Source organism: Zerene cesonia, chromosome 19 (assembly GCF_012273895.1).
Source record: "Zerene cesonia ecotype Mississippi chromosome 19, Zerene_cesonia_1.1, whole genome shotgun sequence".
Taxonomy (NCBI): Eukaryota; Metazoa; Arthropoda; class Insecta; order Lepidoptera; family Pieridae; genus Zerene; species Zerene cesonia.
Window position 1 is genome coordinate 8,942,527 of NC_052120.1, and position 20,202 is coordinate 8,962,728.

At 33.2% G+C, this 20,202-nt stretch overlaps 3 protein-coding genes across 5 annotated transcripts; 2 read left to right on the forward strand and 1 right to left on the reverse strand.

The window, feature by feature from the left end:
- Window positions 1-883: 883 nt before the first annotated feature.
- LOC119834391 (TBC1 domain family member 15) lies at window positions 884-10,907 on the forward strand. 3 transcript variants are annotated; one of them, XM_038358738.1, is made up of 10 exons: window positions 884-1,072; window positions 1,632-1,824; window positions 3,370-3,789; window positions 4,545-4,716; window positions 5,234-5,330; window positions 5,861-6,277; window positions 6,703-6,890; window positions 7,432-7,558; window positions 8,279-8,501; window positions 10,238-10,907. In XM_038358738.1, the coding sequence occupies exons 1-9, from the start codon at window positions 1,031-1,033 to the stop codon at window positions 8,498-8,500; spliced, it is 1,878 nt and encodes a 625-aa protein (XP_038214666.1). In that variant the 5' UTR covers window positions 884-1,030; the 3' UTR covers window position 8,501; window positions 10,238-10,907. The 3 variants fall into 3 exon arrangements, with proteins under 3 accessions (XP_038214666.1, XP_038214664.1, XP_038214667.1); XM_038358736.1 differs by having other exon boundaries at window positions 8,279-8,464; XM_038358739.1 differs by having other exon boundaries at window positions 8,279-8,444.
- A 936-nt stretch (window positions 10,908-11,843) lies between these two features.
- LOC119834394 (gastrula zinc finger protein XlCGF17.1-like) lies at window positions 11,844-13,150 on the reverse strand. The gene is made up of 2 exons (XM_038358746.1): window positions 12,942-13,150; window positions 11,844-12,869 (listed from the first exon to the last, which is right to left on the reverse strand). The coding sequence occupies exons 1-2, from the start codon at window positions 13,071-13,073 to the stop codon at window positions 11,868-11,870; spliced, it is 1,134 nt and encodes a 377-aa protein (XP_038214674.1). The 5' UTR covers window positions 13,074-13,150; the 3' UTR covers window positions 11,844-11,867.
- A 330-nt stretch (window positions 13,151-13,480) lies between these two features.
- LOC119834348 (gem-associated protein 8-like) lies at window positions 13,481-14,310 on the forward strand. The gene has a single exon (XM_038358691.1). The coding sequence runs from the start codon at window positions 13,493-13,495 to the stop codon at window positions 14,255-14,257; it is 765 nt and encodes a 254-aa protein (XP_038214619.1). The 5' UTR covers window positions 13,481-13,492; the 3' UTR covers window positions 14,258-14,310.
- The last annotated feature ends 5,892 nt before the right edge of the window (window positions 14,311-20,202 follow it).

A 20,202-nucleotide genomic window follows, 5' to 3' on the forward strand; every position in this document is an offset into this window, starting at 1 on the left:
AAAAATCGAACATAAGAATTTGCATAAGTCAAGTTCTACGTATTAAAAGCGATTACACCTTCCTAGTGCATTTCTTATTAGGCTTCTAAATGAGCGATATCTGGTTATCGGCGCGAGCAACAAAATCGTGGTTTTGGTAACTAATTGGCAACTAATTAGCTACAAATTCGTATACAGTTTTAATGCAATTTTGCTGGTTTCACCTTGCTAGCATGATAGAGCTTTCTAAATGATTCAGTCAGACAGAAGCCATCTTGATTTCTAAATTTATGATGCTATTTTAAGTCAGGATGGATCACAAGTTACAACAAATCTATTAAGAAAAAACGGTGTCAAAAGATATATTTATGTCTAAAACGATCTCGATTACATTGATTCATTTTTCATTCATCATCACCCCCTATATGTTCCCACTGCTGGGTCACAGCCTTCCTATGAGTCACATGTCGTCGAACTTTTAATTCTTGGACATGCCGGTTTCGTCTTGATGTTTCCCTTCACCGTTTGAGCAGTGGTGATGCTATCCATATGCGCAGATAAATTGAAAAATCAATCTATTTCTTGCACACTCGCCCGTCTCGAACCCTGACTAATCGATTTTAAATCCGAGGTCTTCACCATTAAGCTACCACTACTTTTATTACTTCTCGAATACATTCATAGATATTTTTTGAATACATTGGCTCTAAATCACTCCTAATATCCATTATCTGATAAAATAATTAAATTAAAACAATGTGACTGACACATTTAAGTTCTTAAATTTTCTTCTTAATATAAAATTTAGTGAAGTTGTACTCGTATAAGCCTTGGCTTATTCGTATGTTTTAAGAAATCACATAGTCAAATGTCACTTGGCGGTCACTTGTCAATTTTTTATCTTTCTACATTCTTGTTGAAAATTGTGCTTTGTTGTTTACACCACTTTTTGCGCGTTGGTTATTTTGTTATGGCGTGATTAAGTGTTATAAAATTTCCCTTTGGTTTTAGTGTGGTTGTTTCAAATTTTATGATCGTTTTTGTTTGAAAAATGTCTTGTAGTTCTAGTGAAGACATACCAGAACAGTGTAAAGTAAGTTTACAATTCGTTTCACATAATTTTCTAATTTGTGCGACCTTCAAATTCGTTTTATGCATCCTATTTACCTTAGAGCTTACTTATTTCTTCACTATATGAAACTTATTGCATCATTATGCATGGAGTACACTGTGCTTATTATGTGATTTATTTTTAGCATCGGCAATAAGGCAGCTGTATTATGTATGGTTATTTATTTACAATGTTGATTGTGAACAACCAACATTGTTTGTACACAAAAATATTTCAGTTTCTATTATCAGATTGATTCTGATGTATTGAATACAAAATATTGAATTTTAAATATATTCCCTTTTTAGTATATCATCATACTCCTACAATTCTGAAATGTGATAAATAATTATTTTGATTTAATTAGTGACAAAATTTAATTTGTCTACTATCAGATATACTATTGGATGAATTGGATGGATTGGATGAAAATATCTTATTTTATAAGTTTTTAACATTATTTCTTTGTCATAAATATTTATAATAATTATTTTATGTAATAAATTTTCAAATTCACTAACTAAATTCAATAATATTTTAGGAGTTGTTCACTCAAGATGGTGTGCTACTCAAAGCGAGCATCGGCCGTCCAATATCCGACTTGAATTCCATTGGAATGCTGTGTATAGTGCAGAACGGTGATGGCACCAAATGCATTGAGTGGAGACCCAATGATCTCATCACCATCGACTCAGATACACAAGACCAAGAATGGGCCGTTGTTCACACTATCGGTTAGTTGTTTGATCATTTCTTGTGAATTTTGTGTGGTTTTAAAAAACAAACTTAAACATGTTTGTGGCAATAATATCATTGGCAATTTGTTGTTGTGTGTCTGATTTTGTAATAAATTCTTCAAATTAAAATATATCAGTAAGTACGATTTAAATTGAGATTTCTAGAATTACTAAATCAGACAATCATTGGCTTATATTACAAAAAAATTGTATTTTTTACCATAGATTGGTTTGTTATGCTGATAATTTAATGATAAAACAAACATTCAAGGTAGGCTCTACTAATATTATGTGTGTGAAAGTTTGAAAGTATGGATGAATCCATCCATCTATATAACTGCTTAGCATATCTTTATGATTTATGGTACAGAGATAGATTATATTTTGGATTAGCACATAGGCTATTATCTACCTGGGTACAACATAAGTCACACCGCGGGTTAAGGCTACTATTAATACAATAGATTTAGAGAAAGCCAAAAGTATGCTTATATATTTTTTGGAATGTCGACAAATTATTGTAACAAATTCTATTCAAAACTAGTACTTACTAATTTGTGAAATATATATTTTAAATATCCTTATTAGTCAAACACTTTTTCTTTTAATTTAGAAGGATTGATTAGATAAAACTGTTAGTTATGATTTTCATTAATATCAATTATCTATATTTGTGGAAATAATTCAATATTGTATCCTCACTTGTATCTTTTGATAACTTTCAACCGTGTCAAAGTTCACGGATAAAATATATGTTAGATGCTATGTTCAAACAGCTGTTTATTCAATTGCACCAATAATTATAATTTGAACTGAAATTAACTATTATCCATTTACACTGATAGTAATATCTACTGGATTTTTCGTATAGAATGGTAATAGGTAGCAATGACACAGATTTCTCTTTTTCACATAGATAGATAGATTTCTTCAGAACTTCAAAAAAAGAGTTTGTTGAACTTTTTTTGAAGATTCTATTTTTTTAATAATAAGTGTTCTGTGTGGACCCATTAAGGTTTGGTTTAGTTCTGGCGATTTGATGATTGTTTAGTTTTTTGTTAAAAATAGTTTTTCAAGATATGCATAACAAATTACTTATATAGTGCTACAAAATACTTATATAGTGTAGTGACACAGTTTCAATGTTCCATTTAATATGAATAATTCAATCATGTATAATTTATATATTACTTTTGACATGATTACAGTATGTACTATTTATATTTTTATATGCGACATAACAGCTGTATTTATGATATTTTTATTGTTATCCAGTATTATTTGTGTCTGAATCATCGCTTATCGAAAATGCTATTAAGCAATAACTTACGCGATATCTATGAATTTGTATTAACGTGAAAATGAATCATTGTTTAATTTCTTTAGATACGATACAAAAATAAGAATATCATTAAAAGACAAGGTTGCGTCGTGTTACGTAAGATAGTAACGTTACGTCATTTAAGTTTGCCAAGTGGATTGTTATGTCTACCAAATGCTACTCAAATCGGGCGAAAATAGTAAGAAGATTTTTTTTATTAGGTCGCCGTCAGCGTACCCTAAGCGGCAATATGACATCGGATTACGCTGCCGCGCGCGCTCGCATTGTCCGCATACCGCTGGACGAGCTCAAAACATTTAAAGTCACAAGGAACAGCCAGCAGATGCAATTCACCACGAAACCGGGCATCTGGCAGAACACGTTCTACTTCCAACATGGGAACGCGGAAATCTTCGTAGCGTACCTGAAGAATCATGTGAAAACAGCGAAGACCAGGCACGACAGGAATACGTATGTGGTCGTCGAGCCGAACAACGAATCCCAAGTACTGAACAGGTCGTTTGCGGAACTGGACATATTCACGGAGAATACGACGGACGTTGTATGGAATCTGGTGTCGAATTTTAAGCAGCGGCCCTACGAAACAACTATGGAGGCTTTTTCGAAGCTTACCGATATAGGTGAGTTGGTGTTTTGTATTTTCATGTTTTTAGGTCACGTTCTGTTTTGTTATTGATGGTTTTCTTATGATTCAAATTACATTTGTGTTAAAAAATTGTGTATGTAATATCTTGAAACTATAGGGTACTTAATTTCGATCGTAATAGTGTTAAGTATTTATTTTATATGTATTTCTATATTGAGCATTTGTTTGAACAGAATTGATTTATACAAAGCAGCAAAGTGGGTACATATATTTTTTAATTATAACACTAGTTGCATCACGCTATCTATGTTTATTGAAAAGCGGTTAATTTAATATTACAAACAAACTCCTATTTTTACACGCTTTTTATTAGCTTCACCTGTATGTTTGTTTGTTTGTATGTTTGTTTGTTTGTAACTGACTTCTTTGGGCGCGATTTTGACCCACTTTAAACGGCCAGATTTCGTTCAAACTTTGTAGATTTATTGAGGACCGATGACAATACACTAATTTGATAAAATTATTCCAGTTTTCAATTTGCAAAATATGATTTTTGTTAAAGCGTGTTTTATAGTTTTTTTAAACTATTATATTTTATATTTATTGATATAGATACCGCACACACTTTTTTTTTCCACGTACCGCCACTAGCGGGTAGTTGCGAATGGAACGCCATACTAATACGACCGCATATTTGATCTCATAGCATCATGTCGTTTTGTCAATGAAAAAGTGTTCAAACGTATCCAGTCAATTGAGAGCATTAGTTCAAATGACACACGGTTCCAGTGTATTACGGTAACGAGGGTCTGAACGGGAAACGCGATGTGTCCGAGGAGGTGGCTGATCTACTGACGCGCAGCATGAGCGCTCTGGAGGACGCCACCACCGCCTCCAGGGCGGAGGAGTACGAAGTGATCAGCGTCAAACCCACGTTGCCGCCGAGACCGTGTATACCCAGGTGAGTTGGGGCTGATGGTGCTAGGGAATTGAGTTGTTCTGACGCCTCTCCAATTCTAGATGGTAACGAATTTATTGTTTTTATTTTGCAGTGACGTAGAGCGTTCATTTGTGAGAAAATAACCGTTTACGATACATTTTTTAATTTTATGTTAGACGGACGCCATAGTTTTCCGTTTTACATAATATCTTGTCCATTAAACACCTTTTAATAGCACGGTTATTTATTTACATATGTACTTTGCAATGGTTAAATCTTTTTGTAGGGAAATTGACACATTGGAAATCTTAAATATTAATAAAATATTCTATAAAAATATACATCAACTATAATGAACTTTAATTTTTTGTTTTATCACATTGAATTATGTACTACGGCTTGGCAAAAAGTCGCGGGTTTGAGTCCCGCGTCGTGATTGAAATATTTTTTATACTTTAATTATTTCTCAAGTGTTACGAACTTAGTAAAATTAAATTTAACAAAATTCTCACAATAAACCACCTGACATATGTTACAGAGGTACGCCATTATCGACTGAGAAATGGGAGGGACTGCAAGACACGGATGGCAGGATACTAGAGGTGGATGGTGTTAAACAACTAATTTTCAGAGGTGTGAGTATCTTCGATACACGTCACTTCCCCCCGGTTTCGATCCGGGATAAAAATAGAATTCAATCCGGGATTAAAACCAGCCTTTGATAAACATGGTGTCTAGTGGAAAAGAAATGACTCAGTAGTTTTTGAGGTAAAAAAAAAAATCATAAAAAAGCCTAAAAAATTAAAAAAATCATTTTCTATTATGCCATTGTTATATTTCTATTTTAGATTAATTTGCAAACTCATCATACAAGTATATTACTAAGTATGGTGACTTTGCAAAAATCAACTGTTCAGCAATACTTCCCCACATTATATTATTGTGTTCTTGTGAATACCCAGATTTAAGGAAAATTATTGACATTATTTTGTTCATTATCCTTTTTACCTTTTTCATTTGCCACGATTTGAGACCTTTGTATATATTTTTTGTAACAATTTATATACAATATTAACACCCCAATAATACTATATTAATACCCCACTAGAGGACACGGGATTTCACGCCTATATAAATATTATATATACATTCTATCGTTTTCCAGGGCGTCGCGCATTCAATCAGACACTCAGTATGGAAGTATCTCCTCGACTACTATCCGTGGAGCGCGACCAGCAGCGAGCTGCGTGCGCTGCAGAAGAGAAAGACAGAAGAGTACTTCTCCATGAAGCTCCAGTGGCGGTCCATCACCGACAAACAAGAGTCGCGCTTCAGCGAATACAGAGAGAGAAAGAGTTTGGTGGAAAAAGATGTCAACAGAACGGACCGGACTCACCCGTTCTATTCCGGAGACAATAATCCCAACTTGATAGTCCTGCAGGATATTCTAATGACATATGTGATGTATAATTTCGACCTGGGCTATGTGCAAGGCATGAGCGACATATTGGCCCCGCTATTGTTGCTATTGGGCAATGAAGTAGACAGCTTTTGGTGCTTCGCTGGCTTTATGGAGAGGATCGTGAGTATCCTTCATATAATAATTCGGAGCATTTTTCTGGTTTGATGCTTTTTAATGTTGTTAATTTTTAAGTGTCTTGTAAGGAGGGTTGACTAGTTTGATATAAATAGATTTATTAATTTTTTTATTTTCTTTAATTTTTATTACGTATCGCCCTTTTTAAATGAAAGGTGTTATTGATTGTTGTTGTTATTGTGTTATGTATTTTGAACAATTTATTAAATCTCTATTTGGTTGAATTGTGAATGAAAGAAAGGTTTATACAGATATTTGGTAGGCGACTGATAAAAATAACCTTATCTTTTCAAGTATTTTAATTGATCAGGTGTTTCAATATGACCAAATAGTAAAAGTATTGCTAGCGATATTTATTCTCTACTAATAACAGCGTCCCATCTTAATTTTTAATCATCCAAATTGTACAGGCATCGAACTTCGACATGGACCAAGCCGGTATGAAGCAGCAACTCCTGAATCTGCAGCAGCTGCTGACCTTCGCCAGCCCGGAGCTCGCTAAGCATCTGGCATCTAAGGACTCCGGGAATATGTACTTCTGCTTCCGGTGGCTGCTGGTCTGGTTCAAACGGGAGTTCTCGCATCGGGATATTATGAGGTATTTTTATTATGCCATGGCAACTCAGCTGGTGGTTCGCCTGATGGTAAGCGACCACCACCGCCCATGAACACAGAGGTAGTGCCTCTGCGGATGCGCTGGCTGCTTTTAAGGGGAAAGTTATTAGGAAAGGAAGGATAATTGGAAACGAGGAATGGACGGGGAAAGGCGAAGAATAGAAAAGGAGCCCATAATAACACACTTTTGCAATTATATTAGTATAGCTGAGTGTACCTCTTTAGTTATTTTGAGTACATGCATAGATTGTCTTTATTAGAATATGCAGTAACATTTAAAATTGAGTTGAAAGAGGTTTTTTTTTCACATCTATAAACCGTTGGATGTATAATTGTTTCTCCTTTTTTTATATGTTTACCTGGAAGAGATCGCTACCTAGCGATAAAACCGCCATTTGTGCATATTCGCTATTTTGTTAGTGTTTTATCTATGTTTTTTTTTGTAAATTTTTTGTGTGCAATAAAGTATAATCTATCTATCAAATGTTTTACTACGTGTAACTTGAAGCTATTTTTAATTTCAGACTATGGGAAGTGCTATGGACTGGCTTGCCATGCGCTAATTTCCATTTATTTATATGTGTTGCCATACTTGACGCTGAAAAAGATGTTCTTATTAGTGGGGACTATGGATTTACTGAAATATTAAAGGTAATATTTAATATAATTTTTCTTTATATTATTTAGTATTTGCTTTCGTGAAGTAGGTACATATCTGAATTACTTAATCGATTTGATGCTGGGTTCAATATCGATCTCTGATCCGTTATCTGTTGATTTTGTTGTATTGTATTGTTATTTTATCAGATTTGTCTTTCCCAACTAAAAATAAATAAAAAAGACCGTATCGTGCTTTTATCTATAATCTTATCTAAGATTTTATCAGTGTGAAAGCAGTAGCTTATATCATAATATATTTCTACTGAATATTTTAAATGCGAAACTGTCTTAAAATCATGGAACTGTCTATAATTTTTGTCTTATCCTATGACAACGCGAGCGAAGTCGCGGAATGCTGTTAGTATATATTGTTTCGGGTTTTGGTGACAATAAAAAGAAAAATAGGATTAGAAACACTTTCTCATTGCCGTCAATTGTCATGTAGTAATTGTTTCTTCTGTGTGTGTGTTTGTCACTATACTTCTCCAAAACAAATATATTATGTGTTTTAGGTGAATTCTGCAATGGTTTAGACTTACAATTCGTACGCAAGCAAAACTGCAGGCAAATGCTACGATCTTATAAATCTACATATTAAGGAATGGATATAATATATGGATCTTTACAAAAAAAAATTCACAAATGTGAAAACATATTTCCATTACTTTCTATTGCTACCAACAAACTAACAAATAAAAAATTCAATTCCAGCATGTCAACGACCTCTCAATGTGCCTGGATGTAGACAAGATACTAAGCACAGCGGAGGGCATATACCACCAAGTGATATCCGCACCGCACCTCACCGACCAAGTTAGGGTTATACTCGGCATGCCGATAACGAAAGTAGAGCCCGTTGCCAAGGAAACGGACAATGGTAAACCGGATATGGAGGAAGTTATGTATCAGATAGGCTTAGATATGAATTTTTAAGGCACGTTGGTATTTTATAGCATGGTAGCGTAGCGTTGCTAGATTTAGTGCTGGTTGTGCGGAATGTTACAAATTGGTTCTGAATGTTGAATGTTGTGTGGAGATATTTTTATTTATATGCATTATACGATAGTTCCGTAAGAATTATGACTTAAAAAAATACATAATATGATGATGACACAGGGAGTAATGTATAATTATGACAAAATGAATTGTATTATTTAATGTTGTCATCACCTTTATCTGTGTCCTAATTACATTTTGAATAAGCACACCAAATTTTTTTGGTTTAGTTCAAAGAGTTCCCATGTAGGTCCATTTGTCCAAAAATACTCAAATATAAAACTAATCTAAATTTTTGTGTATATTTCAATGTTTCTCATATTCTCGGCTCAATTCATATCTAAAATGGTTCTAATCACCATTATTTAAGTTTTAATATTTTTTCAAACTCTCTTTTAGCTCTATTTAAAAGCTAGGCATATAACCAACCATGAAAATATGCATTATACATAATATTTTGTACCAACCTATTCGAGTCAATTAAAGCTAGTTTGTTTTCACACGATTTTTGCATCTGTATGTTACAAATACATAGGTGAAGCTAATTTAATCAAGCTAAGCGCGTTTGTAATTTTAAACCCGATTTTGACCCACTTTCAATGAACAGATTTTACTTAAATTTTGTATACTTATCGAGGATCAGTGGCAATACTATAATTACATGAGTTTAACTTATCAAGATATTTATCTATCTTGATAAGTTTACACTGTATATGAGATGATTCGTCACTTAAGTGTGTTTTTTTTAAATTGTATTTATAAAACAGAACACAGGCTCACACACAGGCTTGTAACATTTGTATTTATACTACATTTTGTGTTTGTCATAATAACAAGAAATACTATACATTGCAAATTATATATTGTTTGATATAATCAGGGTCTTATAGCAAATAAATAACGTTTTTCTATTATGACCACGCTCGCTGTAGAGTGTTCGAAACGTCGGGTTGATAATATAATGAATAAATCGAGTTTAAAATCCGTTAAAAATTCTTTAATTTCTAAATGTATAATACTCGCGTAAAATCAAACACGAGTAAATACTATCTTTTTGTTGGGTTATTTCGTTAACATTTGCTAGTATAGATATGTACTTATATTTGGTTTTAAATAGTTGTCAAGATTGTGATGGTGATAAATAAGATGCTATATTTCTATTTTATTTTATTATTTAGATTTCATGTTTATTATTAAAGAATATTAAAAAAAGAAAAACGAAATAAACTCAATTTATTTTTAGTAACTTTGTTTAAATTATGTTTTTTGGGGAATATAAATATGATATTTCTTTACATACATAATGTGTTAAAATAAGTAAAAAGAAATTAGTATGAATATTGGATTTTTAAAATTTCCCATTTAAAATAAGTAAGCTTTATTATTTATAACATTTTTACCAATAAGTTATAGTATAAGTATCAATTTAGTTATATATAAAAATCTTAATTTATCAGAGCATAGAGGATCTTACATTTATTAATGTAATTCGCGCTAATAAACGCATAGCTAGCGGCTATTTGCATGTTGTCTTATTCACACTTTGCTTGTTGGTAGCATTCTATCTCACTCCAACCAATTACAAGGCATGTGAGTGAAATTGGCCCTATAAAATGCCTTTATTTGTTCCTTGTGACATTTTGAAAATAATAATTACATCAATTTCCATTGCAGGTTACACTCGAATATAACGGACTTCAGATTTCAGTTGTGACTCAAACAGTATGGGCGTTGCTTGCCTAATGTAAATATTATGTAGTATTACGGACTGGACAATATGTGATAATTTTATATTTTTATATAAACCTGTCATGGACATCAACGAATCGCATTCCATACGAAATGTTACATAGATTTATCATCAGTATTGAGTAATTTAGTAAACCGTCATTTGATCATCAGAATGATAGGTTTTTATATACTATAATTATTAAATATTGAATTCAGTCTTGCCCACCCAGTATAGATTTATAAAATGATAATCTAATGAGTTGTTATTTCTAATGGTGCATTCACACAATCGTGCGAATAGCGAACGCACATGTGTAAATGCACCATTACAAATGCTACGCCCATCAAGTGCCGATAGATATTTAATATGAATGTAGGTGTTAAAATTGTTAGTGCTGGTTTCGTAGCATATGTTATGTCTGTGATGAGTTTTAAAATTAATTGCGAAATTTATCTTAGAAGGCAGGTAGGCCGTTTGCATGTTAACAAACACTTCACATTAATTTATTTTCTTACAAATATTTTTCATGTCTTATTTTGTGTTAAAATAAATTATTGTTCTCATTATATATGTATTATAAACATTTAAAAAAAGCTGATTTTTTATTTCACTAGAAATTTATTAGTTATTTTTCTATGTGGTCTCAATATATCATGTAAATAAATGTATTTTCTTTCTTTTTTTTTGTCTTGCTTAGCTTACCTGTCAGTTAAAATAACAACTAATGAATGAAAATTTAAGTAGGAAATGATAAATAGGCTATAATGAACATTATCAGCAAGCAGTGAAACCAGCTTTAAATCTCGCTTTGTTTTAATAAATATCGTATTTTAATATAAAAATGTCAATTTTAAGGTAATCTTCTAAATTAATTTCATGTCTTGTTCTAATTAGGCGTATAAAATAATTATACACTTTTTGTTGTGGAAAGGGTAGTAGTGAGAATATATGATTTGATATTTCAAGGAGGCTGTATGTGATTCAAAAACTTTTTGCACATTTTCATTAACACTTATTGTAAGTAAATTGTTGCTTTATAATCTGTTACAATTTAAAATAGTTCAAAGTATGAGTGAAACGTTAATTAACTTGTTTATTTCATTGTTTAATAAATTTATGTACCTGGTGTTGGTGTTTTATTTACTGTTGTAATAGTTTGTTGTTTCTTTAGTACAATAAGTATCTTAAAATAAAGAGGGTGGTAATTGTTATGTATATTGAAATAATATATATAAATTATAGAATCTGTAATGCAAAAAACCAAGACACCAGAGTTTGACAGTGTTAATCCAATCCATTACCTTTTATTTTAATAAAAACAAAGAGATTTTGGTTGTATTTAATAAGCTTTGGAACTGCTGCAACAATTTTACAGATTCTATCACCACCAGTACGATATTTTCTCTTGGGATTTTTGTGCTTAATATCTGTAATGACGTCTAGCTTTTGTCAAGTAATTACTAATAAAAGAGATTATTGCTACACATTTATTTAATGAATCCATACATAAATATAAAACAGTGAGATCATAATAATACTTTGTACTCCATATAACTAATTTGCAAGTGCAAATTATAAATTTAGCATCACACCAGATTGTGTTTGGGAGTGAGATTTCAAATGCACATTCAGGCCATATCTAGTTTGATATGATTTATCACACAAATGACAATGGAAGTTCTTAACACCAGTATGTGTTAAGGAGTGCCGTTGCAACTCAGATTTCGAGAAAAATCTCTTACCACAACTTTCACAAGCATACTTTGTTTCCTTTAAATGATTCTTTCGTATGTGCGAGCTACGTGAACTGGACGATATGAAGGTTGCATTGCAAACTTCACATCTGTGATTTCTAGTTCTTTTATGATTCCATAGAATGTGAGAATTCAGGCTACCTGGGACTTTGAACTTCTTGGGGCAATACTTACAGCTGTAGGCTCTATTATTGCTATGTGTGAGCATGTGGATTCTTATATAGCCTGGTGGGTAAGACTTTCCACACTGATCGCATTGCCGCAACACTTTCTCCTTGTTGTGCTTATCTTTAGCTTTATTTGGGTTTGGTTGGCACTGATGCTTCTGTAGATCCTCAGATGAGTAAAAACCTGCCCAACAGTTCTCACATATAAATGGACGTAAGTGAAGTTTTCTATGCATGATCAATGAACGGAAATCCTCGAACTTTTCACTACAATATTCACAACTTCTACCAACTGTATTTTTAACTTGATGGGTGTTCAAACAGTGACTATTCAGTAATTGTGTTGATGTAAACTTAGCTTTACATTCCACGCAATATATTTCTATGGCTTCTTCTATGATTTTATTGCATTCATTTGGTACATTCTTATTAGATATTTTTTGAGTATTTTGGTTTAGCTGTGATTCGGATTCCTGGTCATCTTCCGATAAATCGTTATAATTGTTATCACTTATTGAATCTGTAAAGTAATTAGCTTTCTCTGATAAAGTTTTGGCGCTCGATTCAATAAGAATTTTAAAGGAATAAGTTATAGTAAGTTGGTATACACAATTTATACAGATGTTCTCTGGAAAGTTATCATCTTCTGTTATCTGAAATGGAATAATACGACATTATATTTGGTTTTCTAACAAGTGTATTAAACTGAATGAAAACTTCTTTACCCTGTAGTTGTAAAATTTTTGTAAAATATCTGTGAGACGAACATCTTCTCCTGCAATAGATATAACAGTATGAATATGTTTCATTTCTTTTCCATTGCCCAAACAAGTTCTACAGCAATTATTATAATCCATTTTGTTATTTATACATTTAAATAAGACTAAAACAACAATAAATAATAATGATTCTATCGTCACAATTTGTAAATAAAGCAAACGTCAATCTTCAATAGAATATAAATAAAAAACAAAACGTCAAATGTCAATACAGAAAAAAAATGTTTTATGAGTCAACTATCACAACTTCATACAAAATAATCATGTTTTGTAATACTATCTTTTAAATATATGTATAAATTAGGTGTAATAGGCTGTTACATATCAATTCTCCGTTTCGTACAGTTTTGCGTTTAGCATCAATCTGCCAATATATAATACATAGACTATGTAAAATAGGCTGATGTAAAATTACAGGACATCATAGTAAAATGTTGTAGCTGTACCCAGTACCATAGCTATAGTACCTTATATCTATGACCCAGTACCCACTGTTTATGTCAATGAATTGTCAAGTTGAAAACAACACAATGAGCACAAATCGCCCTCAACCTGATGAACCTTCAAATATTGTAAAGAAACTACCCAACAAAAAAGCTTGGCGTCAAAAACGAAAGCGTTTGAACAAGCAGGGTAGGAAAGAATTTAAAAGAAACAATAAATTGTCATTCACAATGTCTACATGGGCAGAGACCTTCACGTTAGCTTCAAATTGGCAAATAAAACACCAGCTGGCGTATTGGAAAGCGAGAGCTAAGGCACTTGAATACGAGAATAGTATACTACATGATATAATTCGTAAGAATTACCTTGGGAACAGCTCAAATGCGGAAAACACGCACGTCGAATCGGAACCTGTAGATCAAGATCAAATTGAACAAACAAACGAAGAAGCAAGCCATACTGATTATGATCAAAATGATGTTGAATGTGCTGAAGTGAAGTCTGATGATGAAGAAGGAAATGATTTTGAAGTGAGCGAGGAATTTATAGAATTTTTAAGAACAAATGCGAAGTATAAAGAAGATGCGCGGATAGAACGCGAGAAGTTAAAAGCAAAGCAACAGGCCCAAGAAGAAGAACAAGAAGACAGTGAGGATAGAACTATAATGAATAATGAACAGTTAAAAGAACTCTATGGAGAAAAGTGGCAGAGGATAAGTGCTTTACAAATGTCGTTAATGACAGATTTCATGAACAGAAGTGATGAGAGTAAACCTGTGTATTGGCCTAACATACCATTTAATTTTAATTATAGCTAATACCTATTATAAGATGTTATTTTGTATTTTAAATAAATGAAATATAAATTTAATTTTTAGTTGTATAGCATTGAAATGCTTTATAAATGAGAAATTTTGAAAGAATAAAAAAAAATTGATCATGCAGGATCAGGCAGGATAAATGAAATATATATACTTACAGGTAACTTAACCTTTTTTTAACGCTTAGCTTCATCTGTATGTTAGTATGTAACCTTGGACTCCTCTAGGCCTGAGTTTGACCCACTTTAAACAAATGTTTGAAAATTTTGTACATTTACAAGGATGTGTGACAATACAATTATTCTGCAAGTATATCTTATTATCCTGATTAGGATCGCAAGGATGAAACAATTCCCTTATATATATCTACACTACAATACAAAATTAAGTTATGTATGTTGTACCTTAAAAAAGTATAGTACACATTTATTTTTATTGCATATTTGACTAAAATCTCTAATCACGTCATGCAATGGGAGTCCTACACTATACCACAATCTGTGCATTTTTATTGAGAAACTATGACACTTGTAAATTCGTGATATTTTATACATGTGTAGGATATGTCATTATCAAAAATTTTTTTTTCAACAATTCGACAGTTCATTAATAATGTGTTAATTGGTTAGGGTTGTAGTTATGTTAAACAAGTTTCGTTTTCTGTTAAACTTTATTAGTAAATTACATAGCAAGTAGTGTTTTTAGTTTTGGATTTTTGTAAATCTAGGCATTACCCTCTAGGAGGTTGCTTAGTTAATTTGTAGGTAGTACACCACATACTACCTCTTCATAAGGTACTAGCTTTTGCCCGCGACTTTGCACGCGTTATAAGCGGAGTAGTTTAAGAGATGTTATAATACATAATACCTTTCTCTTGAATCACTTGTATTTAATAAAAAAAAATCCTATCATAATCTGTTGGGTAGTTTTAAATATTTAAGCATACATAGGGACATCGAGACAGGGAAAGCAACTTTGTTTAATACTATGTAATGAAGTGTAGACAATAAGTAAATTGACTTGCATTGAGTTGAATAGTTTTGAAAGATTAATGATCAATTTCTAATATCAAGTCTGGATGTGTAGTAGTTTTTAAGACGCATATTCTAATATCAAGTCTGGATGTGTAGTAGTTTTTAAGTCGCATCTAGTCAAATCCTGGGGTACATATTAATATGCCTTGGGATTGGCCATAAAGACGTTTTAGTGAGTTAAAATCGCACCTACTCTGCTTTTCCCTCCAAAAGACAGTATCATTTAAAGATTTCATCCCCATTCACAAGAAATTTTGGGTGATAAAAGATCCTCTTTTTTGTTATTTGTTACTAGATGCATCCCATGGTTTCACCTGCTTGAAGGAGTTTTTCCTTGAGTGAAAGTATCACACAGTCACAATCGGTTCAGCCGCTCTAGAGATTAGTGGGAACAAACAAACAGACAGGTAAACCGAAAAAAATATCCTTGTATGAGTATTTCATGTATGTATTATACAGTATGCACCTGTATTAAGTGAAAAGCGCTTATTTTGAGGTAACAAAGTGGTTTGTCATACAGATGAGCTGTTTACATTAGGTGATTTATTCATGCGCATAATCTATGTATTTAATTTTTTATTGGTTAAATGTTTTGTGCTGGTGGTTCGCCTGATGGTAAGCAATCACTACCGCCCATGAAGCGCTAGTGCCACTGCGAATGTGCTGCCCGCTTTTAAGGGGAATGGGGTAAGGTAATGATTTACGTCTGGAAAGAAGGAATGGACTGGAAAGGGGAAAGACAAGGAAATGGGCCTCCTCAATTGAAAAAAATATGAAATTACAAATATAGGAAAGACTATATGATTACAGTGCAACCTCGATATAACAAATTGGAAGGGAACAAATAAATATTCGTTATATCAAGTAATTCGTTGAACTGAGGTTCGTTATGTTGAGGTTAGGTTGGTCTAAAATTCGTTATATAGAGGTAAAAATATACAAATACTATGAGATTAAGAATCATTACATTGGTTACACTTTATATTAAGGTTTGGGGTAGAGGTACTTATACTTTAATACTTAACTTTTTGATAGTTAAAAATTCGTTATAAAGAGGTTGTTCGCAAAAAATGTTCGTAATGTAAATGTAATGTAAATGTTCGTTATGGACAATTCAAGGGGATTACGAAGAATTTGTTAAATCGAGGAAATCGTTATATTGAGGTACGTTATATTAAGGTTGCACTGTATAAAGTAACAAATTTTTACTCTATTACGCACAAATTACTGAATTGATACTTATGATCATTTATATAATGATACTGCTAGCTGCGCATCGCCGTTTCACCCGCGTAAATCTGTATCCCGTAGGAATATTGGGATAAAAAGTTGCTTATGTGTTATTCCAGTTATAATATTAGTAGGAAAGGATATAGTAGCAGAAATGTTTTTTTTTTATTTTATTTAAATACCGTATGAACAGAAAAATCTTCAGAATCCCCCCAGCGTCAACTACCAATTTTTCAAACCAGATATTACACGGCGCTTCAAAACCATTCTAAATTTACTTTATAATACGTACCTGCATCAGAAGCCATTATGAGCTTAATTTTTGCGTTAATGTTTATACACTAATGAAGTCTAAGCAACATTTTAACTTACTTTTTATTTTAATCATAATTCATGCATTTTAAGAGCCTGTCATGTGGGATTTGAATATAACCTTATGATATTTGAATTTGGAAATATTGAAATACAGTTAGTATAATAAAAATATTATTGATATTCTTTTGCTCGTTTTGGGTTTTTTATTTCATCTCATTTTCTCTTACATGTAAACTCATATATTACATTGCTCTATTCAAATTTCATAATGGTTTTATGAAGGTGGTAGATTAAGGCCTATGAACTCTCATAGAAGGCCCTGCAGTAAGAAAATATATAGGCTGATTATAATATAATAAAGAAGGATTTGTTTGAACGCGATCTCAGGCACTACTGGCGTCATTTGAAAAAAAAATTGTGTGCTGAATAACCTATTTATTGAGAAAGGCTATATAACAATGTTTAAGAGCAACGACGGGGTAAAGCTAATTCCTAATAAAGAAACTGGATACACACCCAGCTACATAGATAGCTGATGTAACACCACGGTTACCTACGGTAAGCTCAACTGGACTGTACCTGCATCTATGATCTATTAAACCAAGATTTAACACTACAACACTATTGCTACAAAGTTTGCTACGGGAAAATGTATTTTAAAACACTCAAGCATCAAAACCTTGACTGGTGGATTAGAAGGGCCGTAGTGCTGCCCTGGCTGATTTTACGATAGGTCCTAATTGTACCTGTTCCTGGAATTATGGCGTATGTCTATGTAGGTATTGAAGACCTTTAAAGAATTTAGTATTATGTGTGTGTTGTGAAAAATTATTTTTGTCATCTCAATAGATGTCAAAACTCTTAAGACAAAAGGTTATTAATATTATTAATTCAAAGATCTCAATAGATGGCGTGTGGTGTTTCTTAGACACATAACCGAAAGGTAGAAATTCGATTGCTGAGGCGGGATCACGTGTGGCTAGGCGTTGTTACGGTTTGGCATAGAGACGAATCCCGCCTCGTGAACAATTTTTTTCTATTCTTTAAAAAATCTTATTTGTAATGATTTTCAATGCCATAAAACTAATAATCAAAAATTATTTTTGTGTTAAATATTCCATTTAGTGAGGAAAGCTATCTTAGGTTACTACTAATTACTAAGAAGCTAACTTAAGTCTTGGGACACAGCTAGTATATTATGTTACCTTAGGAGCATTTTATACTGAGTGTCGTCTACAATATGCATGTGTATCCTATTCCTACTAATATCATAAATGCGAAAGTTTGTAACGATGAGTGTGTGTTTTTTACTCTTTCACGCAAAAACTACTGAACCTACGATACGGACTTACGCGGGTGAAACCGCAGGGCGCAGCTAGTCTTTAATATTTAAGATTAATACGTTACACTTGATGGTGATGTAAAAATTGTTCTTTGATAACTTTCTTAAACTATGGAATGTGGTGGAGGTAGACAACAATGTATAGATATTACTCGCGTTAAAAAAACATACAAGAGAATCGGAAGCAGAGGAGAATTTCGGAGGCCCGTTCTTCTTTTTCTCAATCGTCAATTCTTTTCTAATAGCTTTCCCCTTGAAAACGGGCAGCGCATTCGCATAGGCGCTATATCTCGGTATGTCCATGGGCGGTGGTAATCGCCTGCTATTCAGCGAACCACCACCTTAGTTGCCCGCTATGACATAAAAAATATTTCTTATGTCAATATATATAAATGCGTTAGATAGGCTATTGAACACAACACTTTAATCTCTTGTGAAACGGAATATATATACTTAACGATCTATTCTAATGTACCTACGTCTTAGAATATCTAAATAAATCGATAAATCTATAATCGTATATTTTGAATGTCTATACATAAAAATTGCTAAAGGCCTGACTTGCTGATGTTTTAGTTATAGACACTGAAATATGTAGGTATATCTGTATGTAATTATTTCATTTTAAATTAGAGATATCCGGTAAATATCCGGTATCCGGTCTACCCAGCGGATTTAATACTCTCAGGCTAAATACCGGATAACTACTATTCCCATACCCCACAAGGGAACACGGGACATAGATTCATAGATTATAGATGTCTGTGGTACAAAAACTCACTTTACCAAATATACACTTCATTGTTAATATGCTTCGTAGAAATTGACTGCAAAGATATTATTATTTTATGGCTAACCTATTTCTCGAATTTTACATTAGAGGTAAGCGTTTATCTCTCCCATTAAGAGCAAGCTATAAAATTGTTAAATTATTTAGAAATAATCCTGATAACTTCCTTGAACAAGATAAAGGTGCCTTTACTAAGTTGTATATGCTTTTTAACATATTCCTATCTAATTATTAATAAATGATATCTGTATTTAACTTGTGTATGTTTGCAAATGGCTTCAGTACGAAATATTTGTTTACTTATTTTATTTATTTTACCAATAAATTGTACTAGATGATTCGACTTTGTCAATATTATGTTACATTTTTGAATCTTTATCACTTTTCCAACTTAAAAGTAACTTTTTGTAAATATAAGCTATCTGACAAGTTTGCTAAATTTAGTTCCAAGTTAGTGTTAGTTAAGTTAATAAATTTAGTTAGGAGTTCAGTTGGATGAAACCGGCACAGACAAAAAAAACAGAGTTTAATCAGAATCACAAAGATAGGTAGCCAAAATACTATTACTTTACTATTACTATATTAATACTATTGCTATTATATGTTTATAGCTTAATGTATACACATTTTTGGCATAGCAGTATTGCATCCTAGGAGTATTACTCCGAGGATGTTATACAGAATTTTGAGATTGATACGAGCGCGTCAGAAAAGGGGTTCTTATTGATAAGTACCTCTAGGCAGTAAGAGCGTGGCGGGGGGGCTCAGTAGCTCAGATTGCACTCTGGCACTCTGAGTGAAGCTAATTGGACGCGGAGGGGCTGGACGGCCGGTCAGTGGTCTGAGAGACTCGACCGACCCGACGGCCAGGGGTCCTTATAGCTGGCTGGCTGGTTGGCTGGCTGACCTGAAGGCTGGCTGGCTGCCTGGCTGAAACCGGCTGGTAATCCGGTAGGCTCGCTGGCTGGATGGTGTACCGGCTGGCAGCCTGTCTGGAACCGGCTGCCCCACCGGTTGGCTGGCTGGCTGGCTGGCTATAATGCCGGCTGGCCGGCTGCCTGGAACCGGCTGGTTACACGGCTGGCTGCCTAGCTGCCTGTAAGGCTGGCTGGCTGGCTAGCTAGGATCCCCCGAGGGGCCAGGTTTGGCTCTAGTGCCGTTGAGATGCGGCGAGGGATGGCGGCCAGTGGTCGCGGCCTGGCGGTTTCCGCTGGGCAACAATGGGGCTGGA